The 15,471-nt window shown below is 39.9% G+C and overlaps 1 protein-coding gene across 1 annotated transcript in view; it reads left to right on the top strand.

The window, feature by feature from the left end:
* Positions 1-15,471, top strand: part of caska (calcium/calmodulin-dependent serine protein kinase a) — a 188,338-nt gene that overhangs the window by 68,273 nt on the left and 104,594 nt on the right. Inside the window, exon 2 of the mRNA XM_008279958.1 lies at positions 1,714-1,826. Coding sequence (XP_008278180.1) covers positions 1,714-1,826 — 113 coding nt within the window. The remainder of the gene's footprint in view (positions 1-1,713; positions 1,827-15,471) is intronic.

A 15,471-nucleotide genomic window follows, 5' to 3' on the forward strand; every position in this document is an offset into this window, starting at 1 on the left:
TTAAAACACATAAACGAGCTGTTTTTAGAACCAATGTATTACGTGTTACTGTGGTTCATCATCCTCTAGAACTGGAAATGCCAGCTTGTAATGAAACTATTAAAGATCCCAAACAAAGCCCAGCCTGCCTTGTACTGAGGACACGCACATGTTTTTTGATTATCTGATAATCCAGAGTATTAAAACTCATCATGTGCATCCTCAAATAACTTCTTGACAGCTAAACAGAGAGCTAAACTCTACTTTCCCACCTGTTATGTGCAATATGACATACGCGCCTGCTGACCTGTCCATGACATTTCACCTGTTACATTCTGGGACACGTTCCAAGAATAAGCAGGTACAGAAAGTAGATGGATGGGATTATGTGCCAGTGTTTTAGCCAGATCCATAGCTTCATTTATCTGCAGCAGCTCCTCATCCTGCACGCACACACATCGACTCAACACGACACATTATTACACAGTGTGTACAGGCCATTTCAAATCTATAACTCCCACTGTTGCGAGGGCAGTTGCAGCCAGCAGCTTTATTTAGGTGGCGTCTTTCTGCCGTAGTGCGCTTTAACCCTGACCTGCTGGCTTGTTAATTCTAACCCACAGCCCTTTGAATGCTAGACCTCTCTTTATCCCGTTCACTAAATGGGATGATGCACTCACTCTGCAGGAGGGGAGATTCATTGTGAGAACTCTCTGAACTGCAATGAGAACCACAGTGCAGCTTCTCTGCATGTGCTGATACACTGCAGCGCACAGCGTTGTGTGTCATAACCCACGCTCAGCTGTTTGTGCCTCATGGGTTAGCATTTTAGCATAACTTTGATGCATCAAATGGAAAGAGGAGGAGTTGTAGTAAGGGAAAGAGCAATAGAATATTGGCTTCATCTAGTTCAGTTAAAGGCAGGGTGGAGCTGCAACAATTCATTGTTGTCAACTTGATCTGCAACTATTTTGAGTAATTTTTCAGTTACAAAAGTCCAAATTCTCTGATTTCAGTACCTTAAATGTGTATATTTTCTGGTTTCTTTCCTCCTCTGTGACAGTAAACTGAATATTATTGTTTGATATTGGAAAAAAGAAAAAACTTAAAATGTGCAACATCTGTGTGACAGTGGACAGAAGAAACCAAAGGATCAGGCTTAGATTCATCCTGGTACCGTGTGGCCCAGATTGGGACACCCCAAGCTGAAATGATTGGACTAATTGGTATAATCGTTGATAGAATAATCAATAGAAAAATAGACTTTAGCTGCATCCCTATTAATAATGGATCAAATAACTGTGTTTATGTAACTGAGGTCACTCATATTGACAGAATCACAGACATTTAGAATCAGACTCTGCAGTTTTAGCCTTTTCAAGTTCACTGTTTTGGTTTTACAACTTCACTTTTTTTTTTTTTTTTTATTTACTGTCACCTTTCACATCTGTGTCATTTGAACAGGCAGCAATTTTCTGCAATAAAGCTCCAAAAGGTTAACTTGATGCTATCCATGCACTTGATAAATTAAGCATTTAGTATTTAAGTAGGCCAATGTTTATCTTTGGAACTATTGGAGACCAAGAGGAAGATAAAAGAACCAGTGAATATTCGATTGACATTCACTTACTGCTCCCACATGGCCAAAAACTCTAAGGTTCTTGCTGACTTAACAGGTGCTGTATAAGAAAGTGTGTGTTAAACATTAACTTTTTTGTCATCTGTGTTCTTTAGGGGTCCCTTCAGTGTGGTGAGAAGATGCATCAACAGAGAGACGGGGCAGCAGTTTGCTGTCAAAATCGTGGATGTAGCCCAGTTCACGTCCAGTCCTGGACTCAGCACAGAGGGTAAGAGATCACTCTGTTCCTGTGTAAAAATATGATAAATATAATAACTTTGCGGCAGTCTTTTATTCATCCTGGTCTGTTAAACACTAAAAGTTGGTGCAGAGAAGAGGTCAGATTTTCGTCCTTGTTTGCGTGGGTGTGGTTTCAGTTCAGCGTTTTAAACAAGCACTCTGAGTGCCCCTTGTTCTACACGCTGGCCTACTTTTCATTCACTTGGTCGCTCACAAGCACACTTGGGAGTTACCCAGTTCAATCACAGTCATCTGCTGTTGTGTTTGGGCTGTTCCATTGAAGCAGTTAATTACTAAGCTGTACCTAGGGCACCTTGAGAGTAATTGTTTCAGGTGCACTGCCCCTCCACTGTACATGGATTTACTTTTATTTATTTTAACTTTCAGATCTAAGTCATGACACTGAAACAACAGGAACCACTTTCATAGATATTAGGAAGCAAAAAGTTCACATACATATCAAACTGAGTGTGCATCTTTAAAATATGTACAGATTATGGTCATTTAAGAGGCTTAGAAAATGTAAAAAAAACCCCCAAAAAACATCACTACTCACCTCCAATCTTCGACTTTTCTGACATTAAACGGGGTTTAATATGCAGATGTTGTGCATCGCTAATCCAGAAAAGGCTGCTGAGTCTCGTCTAGACAAAACAAGCAGAGGTCTTATCAGATATCTTCCACAGGCTGGAGGAGCGGTGGAGGGGAGGGATGAACGAACAAGAGAGGGGGGAAGAGATTGAATGAAAGATATTTGGAGGGTGGAGTTCGGAGTGATAAGACAGAAACTGCTAGATGAACTGAAAAGCCTGAGGAGAGACTGAGGGGAGCGCAGGGCTTTGTGAGAGGAAGAGGAAGAGGCCAGTCTGCAGTGAGGCAGGTTTACAGCTGTCCATATACGAGGCAGGTGTATTTGGGAAACAATAAATGGATCTACTTCACTCATTTTGCCCCCAAGCATTCAGATATCACCCTGCTGCATGAAGCCATGGGTTTCCCTGTTCAAATAGAAGAATAAAAAGGCAACAGTATGGACAAAAAACAAGTTTCACACTCCAGGAAAAGGCATTCTATTCAGAGAGATACTCTGACTTAAAATTGTTTGAATCTTTAGTCTGGAATTCATCTCCAAAATATTGAGCTGCTCATTCACATGCAAATACACTATCATTACTTTTGTTGTTACCTTTGAAACTGACCCTTCACAGGCCCACTCTCCATTTGTACGTTATATCAGACAGATTCAGAACACTGCAGAAAAGTGGATCACATGACTTCTGTTCTGAGGTCTTTTACAAATGATTTTAAAATACTGTTTCTGGTTTATAAAGCAATGAATGGTTTCAGTTTTTTCGCACCACATTTCTGAAACAAACTCCCAGAAAACTACAGGTTTGCTTCAACTCTGTTTCTTAGTTCCCAGTTCAAATTTATGCTGAAGACTTCTCTGTCTTCCTTGGCCTTTCATCAACCGCATGTGAGGCTTTTTATACTGTACTCTATTAATTTCCTACTTTCATCTCTACTTTTCTTTTTTTTTTCATTCATATTTAACTATTCAGCTCTTAACTCTTCAAATTTTTGATATGGCTTTATGTTGCACTTTGAGTAGCCCAGTTATTGAAATGTGCTTTACACATAAACATGCCTTGCTTTACATTAGCAGCCGTATCTAGGCTAAGTAGGCCTGTCAGAAACAGGAAGAAAATACTGAAATGGTGTACATGTGGAACCTGCAAGTCCGACAGCAGATATCCACTAAGTTTAAAAGCAGGGTGTCGGAATCTTTCTCATTTCTAAAGCCAAAAATGGAAGAAGAGACCCGTCGAATGTGGACTAAAGGGTGAGAAAGAACCCATGCACAGATGTTTCAGTTTCGTTATCCCAGCAGAGACATGTGTCACAGCTACATTTTTTATTTTTGAGGATGTGTCTCACTTAGTTCTTTAACAAATTATTGGTGTCATTAGGACTGAAGCTAACATTTATTTTAGTAGGGGAGCATTCTACTTATTATTGCATTGATTAATCGAGTAATCGGATAAGAGATGTTTTTGCAAATATACAAATGAAAGGCAGTTCTCTAAAAATGAACAAATAATTGGTTTTCTTTCAGAAAAAAATTACAGTTTTTCGGAAAGATAGCAGCTCTCTGGGAAAAGTTTGAGGAGTTAAATAAGCATGTTTTACCAGGCAGAAAGGCCTCAGTCAGAATCCTGCTGGGATACAAAAAAATGACAGAACACCGATGATGAAGTACCTGACGTTGGCGGTTAGCTAGTTAGACAGTGAGTTAACAGGGCTATGTCGAAGTAAAAGAGGTCACAAGCAAGCTACTTAAGCAGTGAGTTGGACAAATGTGCTTGTTATTTCTATTATTTCTTGTAGGTAAATAAACTTCAGTTGCTCTGACAGGTAACAGAGCTGATGGCTAGCAGATTGACAGCAAAGCTGACCTTGACTCTGCACTTTATTTAGACTTCATCTACACTTGCAGTCAAATTCATTCATACAGAATGGATGGATTTTTGGCTAGATGAAAGTGACTGTCTTCTTTTGACTTTGGGAAAAAACTGCAATACAAAAACTGAAACGAAAAATAGGGGATGTATGTAGTCATCTCATGTAGAGTGTTTAATCTTCTGTCTGCATATTAGCGTGACATTTTCAAGCTTAGGACAGTGAGTTGTGCTAGCATTACAAGGGGTGGAGAATGTTTTATGATTGGCTGTGTGACTATGTGGACATGCTGTGAACTCAAAGATAATTAATGTTTCTTGGAAGGGCTTTACCTGTCCCGTTACGCTGCAGAGTTCTTTAACTTCTGTAATTCTTTCTCGCTGATCAAGAGTACATAATCCAGCATGACGGGCATGTCAGAGCATCTCCGTAGTTTATTTAAGCTTCTGTGTGGCAGACCTAACATGCTAAGTCAGTCATACAGTGAACTGCAACAAAACAGCAGAGACGTGAGAATGAGACTTCAAAAATAACATCTATAGAAAGCTGCAGGTCTCGATTTTATTTATTGCTTGAGGTCTGAGGGGAGCAGAAACAACTGTCTATTGTGAGCCAGTGTGGTTTTTTGCGGTGTTGTAACGCTGTTACTGTTCTGACCAGACATACACAGAGCATATAAGGTTTCTGTGCGCCTGCTCACACTTGCAGAAGCATTTAGATTCATCAGCGTATTAAAACCAGGAGCTAATTGTTAGGAGGATAGAAAAATTTAATAACAACAAAGAACAGAGACATTGAGACAGTTTCAGACCTTGTAAAAGAGCAGAGCGGTTTGATTTAGTGACACTCTGGCCTCTTAACAAGACTTTCACATGCCTGAGTTGATTTTCGCTCAGGCTGTAGTCAACCAAAGAAAATCTCACTCAGCTCATATCATACCTCCTCCTCCAGCAATCAGTTAGTCGCAGGGGGACAAAAATCAGCACAATATCTGTAAATGAACTTAATGTGCACCGAGTGACTCAACCTGCAGCCTTATTAGCATTAAAGACTCATAAATCAACACAGAAAGCTAGTATTTGCAGCATTTAAAATCATTTGAACCTTTTTTCTTTATACTGAAATCATCAAAACAGACTTAGAGCGGAGCAGCTGCACATATTTTTCTAATTTCTGAGGATGAAATTAAATAAACTGGTGATCCAGCACAAGAACCCTTGTGGAATGTAACAAATACAAGGACAATTTAGCTGCTGTTTTTAGATGATCTGCATGTTCGTGGTTGAGCTCTGTGAGTTGCAGCATCGACAGTGACTTCCTGTTTGTTGCTTTGGAGCCGACTTCAAGTAATCGTTCTCTACACCTTAAATGACTTGGCCCTAGAAATCTTCATTAGGTTGGACCAGTTCAAAATTGTGAAAATGCAGGGATGTTCACAGGTAGTCTGTTCCTCCTGCCACCTAAACTGATGGATTAATCCTGGAAGCTGTTGATGGAGAACTTTTGTTCTTGTGAAAGTAATACCAGAGATTGTCCAACCAATGGGAAGTCGGTGAGTTGAGAGTATAGCCAACAAACAATTAACGAGTTTAAAGCACTTCAGCTCTATTTTTTTCTTTTGATACTGAGGTTGTGCTCGGAGCACAACAATCTGAAAATGCTGTTAAAAATGTTTAAATTTCCCTTTTTCTGCACCAGCATCGCCTCATCCTAGTGCTGTGAAGAAGTCTTTGCCCCCTTCTCAAATTCTTCTATTTTTTTTGCACATTTTCCCCACTTAAATGTTTAAGATCATCAAATAAATATAAATATCAGACAAAACTAACCCAAGTAAACACAAAATGGAGTTTTTAAATGATGATTTTATTTATTTAATTAATTAATGTAAAAATGTAATTGTCCCCTAAATCTAACAACCGGTTGGGCCACCCTCAGCAGCAACAACTGAAATCAAGCGTTTTCTCGAGCTGGCAAAGAGTCTTTCACATCTCTGTGGTGATATTTTGGCCCACTCTTCTTCCACAATTCTTTGCAGAATTGTTTTAATTCAGCAACACCAGAGGGTTTTCCAGCATGAACGGCCTTTTTAAGGTCATGCCACAGCATTTCAATTGGATTCAAGTCTGGACTTTAACTAAGCCTCTCCAAAACCTTCGTTTTTTTTTTTTTTTTTAAAGCCATTCAGAAGTCAACTTGCTGGTGTGTTTGGGATCGTTATCCTGCTGCAGAACCCAAGCATGCTTCAGCTTGAGGTCACGAACTGATGGCCGAACATCCTCCTTCATGATTTTCTGGTAGAGAGCAGAATTCATGGTTCCATCAAGTCGTCCAGGTCCTGAAGCAGCAGAGCAGCCCCAGACCATCACACTACCACCACCATGTTTGACTGTTGCTATGATGTTCTTTTTCTGACACTTTGTGTTACTTTTACACCAGATGTAACGAGACACACACCTTCCAAAACGTTCAACTTTTGTCTTGTTAGTCCATAGAATACTCTCCCAAAGGTCTCTGGGATCATTCAGATGTTTATTTGCGAGCCTATATGTTCTTTTTGGTCAACAGTGGTTTTGGTATTGGAACTCTGCCATGGATGCCATTTTTGCTCAGTCTCTTCCTTATTGTTGAGTCATGAACACTGACTAGCAGAGGATTTTAGAAGTTTGGTACCTTCTTTACTACAAAGTAAGATGTCCACTTTCAAATTTGAAGCAGGTATTCCTGATGTGACCCAACAATCTTCTTCTCTGCTGCTTCATCCTTGAACTGCTCCACACTCCTGGTGCCTGGAAGCAGAATCTCTGTCAGATTTCATGTCGTCTTGAACTTCTTCACAGCCTGTCCATTCAGCTGCAAAATGAAACATAGTTAAAAAGAAATTCTGGCACCGGCTGGATAATTAGGGGTCAGTGTCTTCCAAATGTCAGGATGCTTCCGTCTTAATTAGAGTCTGTGATAAAAAATTATGTTTGCACTGAGTTCTGTAATATGATGCCGTGCCAAAAACCACACGGAGAAAGTTGGGCAGAATTATATGAGCTGAAATGGAAACACAGCAAACATTGACAGTATCAAGGCACATTTTACTGTTTACAGTCTGCTTTGCCAGCAGTGTAAACCCAGAGATGCTGAGTACGCCAAAGTTTTATGTTAGAAATGTACAGCATGGGACGCGGATAATTGAAGGGGTTTTGGTGGGTTATTAAGGATGCTGAGTCCATTTGTGACATTTTCAAAATTTAAATTGGCTGTTTTGACCATAAGGTATCCTGGTGGGCCAATTTTTGCTGAAGTTTCAGTCAATTTAAAAGTTTTACAAGTTGCTGAATGGATTGTAAAAAAATCTTTAACTTGCAAATACTTTGAAGGATATTTATGAACACAGCTACTAAAACCATGCAGAAGAGTAACATTTTAACTCATATAATTCCATAGGGGTGGCTTAAAGTTGTGTATTAGAAGCAAAAAAAAAAAAAAGCACAACAAACTAGAATGAAACTACTACGACCAAGCAATACAAAAGAAATACAGACGGGAGTATAATGCAATTACAAAATGCATCTTAGTACTTATACTCTGTGTTGTGACAATACAGTGAAATCTAATCTAAAAATAAATGCTTAACAAGTAGAACTCACAAATCATTTAACAGATTTTTTAGAGCAGTGGTTACACAATGCTACACAACTGTAAAAATGTAATCGAGCATTGACTCTACATTTTGGTGTCTTCTTCTGGCTTTGAGTGTGACTGGTCTACAACGTGTAAAATAATAAATTAGATGCTTTAAAAACTACAGCACAGTAAAGTCAGATGTCAGAGGAAATTCAGCACTTAAGAGCAACTTTTGCCATTTTTTGACCAGTTTGTCACCAAACTTCTGGCTGTGTCCACATTCACTGGCATCTTGGTGATGGCTGGTTAATTACTGGACATCCATCTTCGTGGCAGAGCTCTCGGTGCAAGCCCACGCCTCCACTCGCTGGTGCTCTGAGTCATGTCTTTTCCACAGTCCACAGATCGAGTGGGAGAACGGCAAGTCTTGATTGAAGGGTAACTACACCCTCAGATTCAGCTAGAAGTCAGAATATTTTAAAAACGGCAGCCGAGTGAGGGGAGCAGTGACTATGGGAAGTGGGGAAGGTCATGGGGGAGACCGACCACCGCTCAGCGTAGCATGGACAGAGATGGAAGGGCGACTCCACGCCAACCAGCTTTAAGTGGAAGAGGGTTGCAGAGCCCTTCAACATCAAATCTGCTCACATTCAGCTTTCCTGAATACAGTCCTTCTGGTGCAAACAAGTCAAAAAGAAAACTTGAGATTCCACAGTCTACTGCAAGAATCTCTGGAGTGAGTGTTTCTGTGAGGGAGTGCCAGTACATAGCCACAGCCCTGCAGGTAATTGCAATTGTTGTTATGCTCTGAATACAGTGCAGGTATCTCATGTCGGTGTGTAATGACACTGCAAAGAAATAAACCATACAGAGCATTGGTTCTCAGAATTTAAGAGCTAAAGCTAATGCTATCATTAGCTACAATTAGCCAGTGTGCAAACTACACCATGGCTTTTAGTTGAGGTCACTCTTTTTACACCTTTTCATGGTCTGCAATGACAGTTTATGAAGTAATGGATTTATCATTATTCCTGTTAGTAGGAAAATCAATAATAAAACGGATGACAAGTAGCTTTTGGCACCACAAAGGAGTGGACAGTAGTGACGGGTGAGAGCTGGAGAGAAGTAATGTTTCTGAAATAATGAGTATTGTTATTGTATTTTGCTTCTGTCACATTTTTACTCATTGTGGCCTCATTTTTCACCGTAATATAAAATCCTGCACCTCTATGGTAACAGCACAACCAGGACTAGAGGTAGAGAGAACTTAGAAATGTCTTTTGTGCAGTATGACAAAGTTATGATGCTAGAAATGATAAAAGCAGGAAAAGCAAAGCTGAATTTCTGTAATAATTTGTTTTACAAAAATGTAAAAAAAAACAAAAACAAAAAAACACTGGAATTAGTACATTTGGCTAAGTGTGCACAGATGTACCATCCATCCATTATCTATATCCCGCTTAATCCTCTTTAGGGTCACGGGGGGCTGGAGTCTATCCCAGCTGACTCAGGGTGAAGGCAGGGGACACCCTGGACAGGTCACCAGTCTATCACAGGGCTGCACTTAGAGACAGACAACCAAGCACACTCACATTCACACCTACGGACAATTTAGAATCACCAATTAACCTCAACATGTTTTTGGACTGTGGGAGGAAGCCGGAGAACTCGGAGACAACCCACGCTGCATGGGGAGAACATGCAAACTTTAAACAATGATCCTGATCCTAACCGGGGCGCGAACTGGGGATGTTCTAGCTGCGAGGTGACGGTGCTAGCCACTTTACATGCTAACCCATAGATGTACCAATACTGCAAAGAATAAAAAATAAAAATAATTGACACACCACAGATATTTTTCTCCTTCCTTTTTAAGTTTTTCTTATGAATAGTCCTCTGCTCTGTGTAAATTTTTGTCACAGAGGAATGCACTTTTTTTTGCACTATTTGGCTAAACAGTTTATTTTTGACAAAATTTAAAATTGAATATGTGGAGTAAAGTAATTATGACAAAATATCATGATTTTAAGCATAGATTTGGTTAATTTTCTCAACAGATCTGCATGTCAAACCTGACAATATGATGATTGTTCTCACTTTTAATAGTTTCTGACTCTGACAAATGTTGTCATTTTTGCAATTTTTCAAGATAAATTTAAGAAAGTAAACAAACCTTTTAAACCTCTTGAGGTTAAGAGGATTAAATGTTTTCTGCTTTGTCTTCTCATAAAAGCTTTACATCTTAAAAACAATAAAAATATGGCTTGAAGATCACTGAAAACTCCTGAATGCAGGTTGCGCACTGTACTTGTGCACCAGGATACAGTTTCCTCAGCATTTGTGTTCACATGTGTGCACTACCCATCTCTATGACTGTGTGTGTGTGTGTGTGTGTGTGTGCACATATGGTACATGGTCAGTCATTATATCCAGTCACATTCTCCTCAGGAATCCATCAAACTCCCTCCAGACGCCAGCCGGCTGCTCTTGTTGTTGATTTGTTTTTATTTCCTCCTGTTTTTGTTGCCTGTAGAAATCAGAGCAGTTTCACTTGAGCAGGCAGCTGTAACGCAGCACCGGCACAGTAATCAACGTCCACACAAACACACACACGCACAAAAACACCCAGCTCAGGCCGAGGGAAGTGGGTCAAATTGTTTGTGTCTTGGCAATGGATTGGTCAGCAGAGGCCCGATACCAAGACTCACACACACACACCAGCTTATTTTTTTTCAGCCTGTCCGGAGGTCCGTCTGATGAATAGGTCAGCCCTCTGAGGGGATGAGAGAGAAAAGCAAGCCAGAGAATGAGCAAAATTCATCATGTGCCATCGCCTACTCACTTCGCCTCCGCCTCCTTTCATTCTCCCATCTCCCTGATTCTCTCGTTTTTACTTTCCAAGTTTCTGTCTTTCTCGACATCCCTCCACTCTTCATTTCCTTTCTCCTCCCTCTTTCATCTGTCTCCCCTGTCTTCAGCCCGAATCACAATAGCTCCTGCATCAGTTTGTGGTTATAAAACTCTTTCTATTAGCTCACCGTGACATTTTGTCCTGACTATCTGGGTCTTAGAGCAGCACACACCTACAGCTCTGCGATAGCAAGGCCTCCCTCCACTGCAGGCTTTGACTCCCAGCAGGAGGAACAGGGATCACTGTGGAGATCACATCTGTTTATCTCCTCGCTCTTTATCTCCCTCCTCTTTTTTTCCTTTCTTCTTCTTCTTCTTTTTTTAATCTCTTGTTTATTTCAGCCCTGTCTTGTTTTTTGACCGTCCCTCTCTCTTGGTGTTTCAGTGGTAAATGGAGCTTGTGTAAAACTACAACATAAGTTGCTCGAGGAGCTTCATGCCAACAGTAAAGTCAAGAGGACGACATATAATTCATGCTTGTAAACCCGCTTTCTAAATGTCACTATACATGAAAACACAACAGAGCTGGATTTCTGTTAACTTTGTCACACATGATGTGATTATGTAATGACAGTTTTATCACCACAGTGCAGCGATTTATAATGACCTCTGGTTCACATTTAGTGTTTATAGACCAATGATTAAATCCGTTTTTAATATTTAGCACATTAAAATACCGTACAGATGATAGTAGGACACTTATTGGGCTGGAAGTTTTGCTATTCCGAGTGAAATGCTGTCGGAAAGAAGAAGACGTTTGACTATTTTTATAGGGTTTGACATTGACAACTGGTTCCAACTTGGGAAAGTTAGATTTAGTTTACAAGAACAGGATTGAACTCTGCTATCAATACAGTAAAGTAGCTGAAGTAAACAAAAATATAAACCAAAAAAGAGACCATTGTCGCCATAGTCAGCTCTGTATTTCTACTGCTAACACTGATCTGTGTTAAGAACCGGATTCGTTCCATATGAAACGAACCAAATCTGAAACAAGGTCCCACCTGAACCCCTCAGAATCAGCTGATGTTTTTTGTACAATAACTTCAGCATATTTAATCAAGCCAAGCAAAGTTTTAACCTCATACTGTGCATATTTTCCAATTTACAGGCCCTTGAAATAGAACCTTTTTTAAATTGGCATTTCCAAGTCCTTATAACTTTAAAATTACAGGAGTTTGACAAATCCAATTTTTTGAGATAAAAAACAAGTTCAAGCTATTTCACTGATTATTAAAAACTGCAACCAAATCAGGTTTACATCCATTCCAGGTGTCACAAACTAAAGCCACAATCTTGTTTTTGTACAGCACCATTTCGAGCATCACAAGTCCTGCTTTTAAAATGTTGCTTGTAGTTAATAAAGTCAGACATAATGAATTAGACCTACGTTGGTCGGAGGACGTCTGGAGTACTTTTAGGTTGTGCTTTTATCATATTTTGTACAATGAAGATTAGTGGACTAGTGACAGCTCATATATTTGATAAAGAAATTGTACACTGATGTGAGGATTTCATGTTTTGTCAGCTGAACATATAGAAGTCAGATTGAAGAGTTTTATTGTTGCGTCAGACTAAACTTGAATATATTTCTGCAGCCTTGCACCAGTTATATGGTGTAGCTAATTTGCATTTACAGTGTTGGACAGAGTTTTATTGCATATATACAATTTTGACCAGCCAACCTGCAGCCTTATCTGTGTCTTTCCACTCTGCCTTTCTCTGTCTTTGTTCATAATTATTGTTGTTTTTTTGGTTATTAATTCTTTGTTGCTTACTCTTCGGCTACGGGATCAATAGTATTCTGCTGGATTGGACTTCTCCCGCACAAACACAACCACACACACACACACACACACACACACATATACACACATATACACATACACGCACACACAGGCATAACTAACTCAAAGCAGTTTTTCATAGCTCAGGAAAACTGCTGTGGCGATTTGCTTCTCATTAAATGGAGTATCTGTTGTAATCTCCAACAGGAGTTACAGTGACGGACATAAGCAGTGAGCTCACCAGATGACATTAAATGTGGCAGGCTGCAATGCCCTTAAGGTAGCCACTTATCCCAGCTTTAGCAACATTAGCATCATGTTAGAGCTAGCCGACGCCTTGTGCTTGTCCTCAGAGGATTAGCTTAATGTTAGCGCTGAGGCTCGCAGCAGCACAAGTGGCTCATGGCTTCAGCTCGGAGCTTAATTAAATGTCACTGCATACATGGAAGAACAAAACACTAACTTTTCATTATAGTTCACCCTATAATGAAGTGTGTGAGAGAGAGAGATTGCGTGCAACCCTATCACGTCTTTGCAGAAACATCTCTTCAGCCCTACCTTTTCCTATTCTGTGTCTTTGTCCATAAATCACCTCCAGCAGCAGCAACTGGGGAAATATCTCACTGGGAATGTGGAATATTTAGCTTCCATAGTGCATATTGAGCATTAGTACTTTGGCACAGCTTGGCTGTTTCAGCTGGAAAGATGGATATTAAGAGTTAATACAGCGAAGTGTGCTTGGCAAGGCATTTAGAGTAAATTGATTATGATCGTGCTCACGCAGAAAGGTTATGTATATGATGTATATTTCTCTGGTTTGCTTCAACCTTCAAAACCCCTCAGAGCAGCTGCCAAGCATCAATGAATGGATCAAAAGACAGAGCGGCTGAATGGAAGGATGAAAGCGAGCTAGGTGGGTTAGGCTATGTTCAGATGTTTGTACTGAAGGCTAATCCCTATTGTATGTCAAATCCAATCTGGAAAACCTGCAACAGCTGTTAGGAACAAAACACTGACATGGCACATTGCCTTCTAAGCTGATATGACAAACTTATTAGCAAACATCCTGCAGTAATACAGCAGCATGATGATTCTTTTAAAGTAGTGTTAGTGTCCACCTGATGTTCTCTGGTAGCTCTATTTTTGTTCTCTTCCGCTGGTGGTAATGATTGATCACTGTCGGATTAATTGGCATTAATAATTTAACATTTATAAATTGATTAGGCAGAACCGGAAGGAAAGGAAATAAATTCTAGATTAGCTGTAGTACGTGGTTGTTCCTCCAGGTGGAGCCTCTTACTGTTGAATACTTCAGCACCCCAAGGAGGCTGTCTCTTAGACTGCTTGCAGTTCCATGGTGGCAAGCCGAGAGTATTGTGGGAGTTTAGCTGGCAAAGAGCTACCATGAGAATGTCTTCTGTGATGCCTCATGGCTGCTGGCCAGAGCTCACAAATTAAATTTAAGCAGAGATGCTAGGAGGGTTCCTGTTGAACATGTAACCATGCAGTTGTAGCGACTCGTGCCATGTGGCAAAAAACCACATATGAGCATATGGAATATAATCTGCAGTACTTTCTTTGCGTTATCAATTAGAGATCAATTAGGAAAATGGTCTAAGATTTGCATCCCTAGTATCATCCCAAGTAAGCAATTGCTTGAACTTCGAATACTTCCTTGTTGGAAAATAACAAAGAACCATGGTAAAGGGTAGTTTTGTGAAAGTTGTTTCAGTTGTGGTTGTATTTTGATAATCATGGATCAATAAGGTGGTTTTTAGTGTTTGTGTGGCCAAGAGCATTGTGGGGGTCACCATGACAGCGACTTCTGTGGTGGTAAATGGCTTCTGTCGAACATGTCCAAGTTTACTGGGACAGCATTCCTGTACCCGTGTGGTTCGTGAAGACAAGGCTATTGTGTGGGTAACATCAAGTGTTGGTGGTAGAAAATGGCCTCATCAGTGCATGTAAAAACAGCCACTGAATGTTATTAATCACAAATGTTGCCAACTACTTAAGAATTGAAAATTTGCATCCCAAGTCTCTACCAATCCTGGAAAGAAATGTTAAGTGCACCCCTGTGGTCACCATCCTTCTTAGGGGATTTATAGCACAGTCACTGTGTGAAAGGGGCTGCTGCATCTGTTTTCTGTTTGGTGCAGAGCAGGTTGTATACAGCAACTTTTTAAAGCTTTTTGTCTGAAGACAGTTGCCTGCCAGGGAATGGAAATACAGTGCCGTCTATAACTTTATTCACAGTAGAGTGAAATGGATGTTTTTGCTACTGTAGGCATTTGAATTTAACATCAAAATTATTCATTGCTTTTAAAGTTTGATAGAGTGGCAGTTAAGGCTGAACAGTATGCAAAATAAATTATATTGCAGTAATTTATTACAGATATTAGGATTGCGATGTGCCCCACATTTTTAGTGGGAATGGTAATTTCTTTTCCAGTGAAGAAAACATAAAAATACCAAACAAACATGTTCCCTTATGTCTCGAGAATGTGATTTGTAGGCTGGAACAACTCTATAGCCTCACAATATCTCATTTATATTTGAATGTTGGGGCACATTTTACCTTTATCAAACACTGTTCAGCCCTAGTGGCATTTATGTTTTTTTTGAACAAGCTCAGTAGCTTTAGTTTCCACAAACTCGTTATAAAGCTGTTGTTCAGTGTCTTATTTAAATACAGAAGCAGAAGTTAAAATTGGATTTTTTTTCTCCTAACGTAATGGTAGTAGGGAGATGTCTTGTATTTCAAAATTTTCCCCTCATCCATAGAGCCTGAGGTTGTAAATGTTTGCCTTAAAGATGTGGAGTTGTTACTGATTGAAATCCGGTATGGGGTTTTTTTTATGT

This window comes from Stegastes partitus, unplaced genomic scaffold (genome assembly GCF_000690725.1).
Source record: "Stegastes partitus isolate 25-593 unplaced genomic scaffold, Stegastes_partitus-1.0.2 Scaffold177, whole genome shotgun sequence".
Lineage (NCBI taxonomy): Eukaryota > Metazoa > Chordata > Actinopteri > Pomacentridae > Stegastes > Stegastes partitus.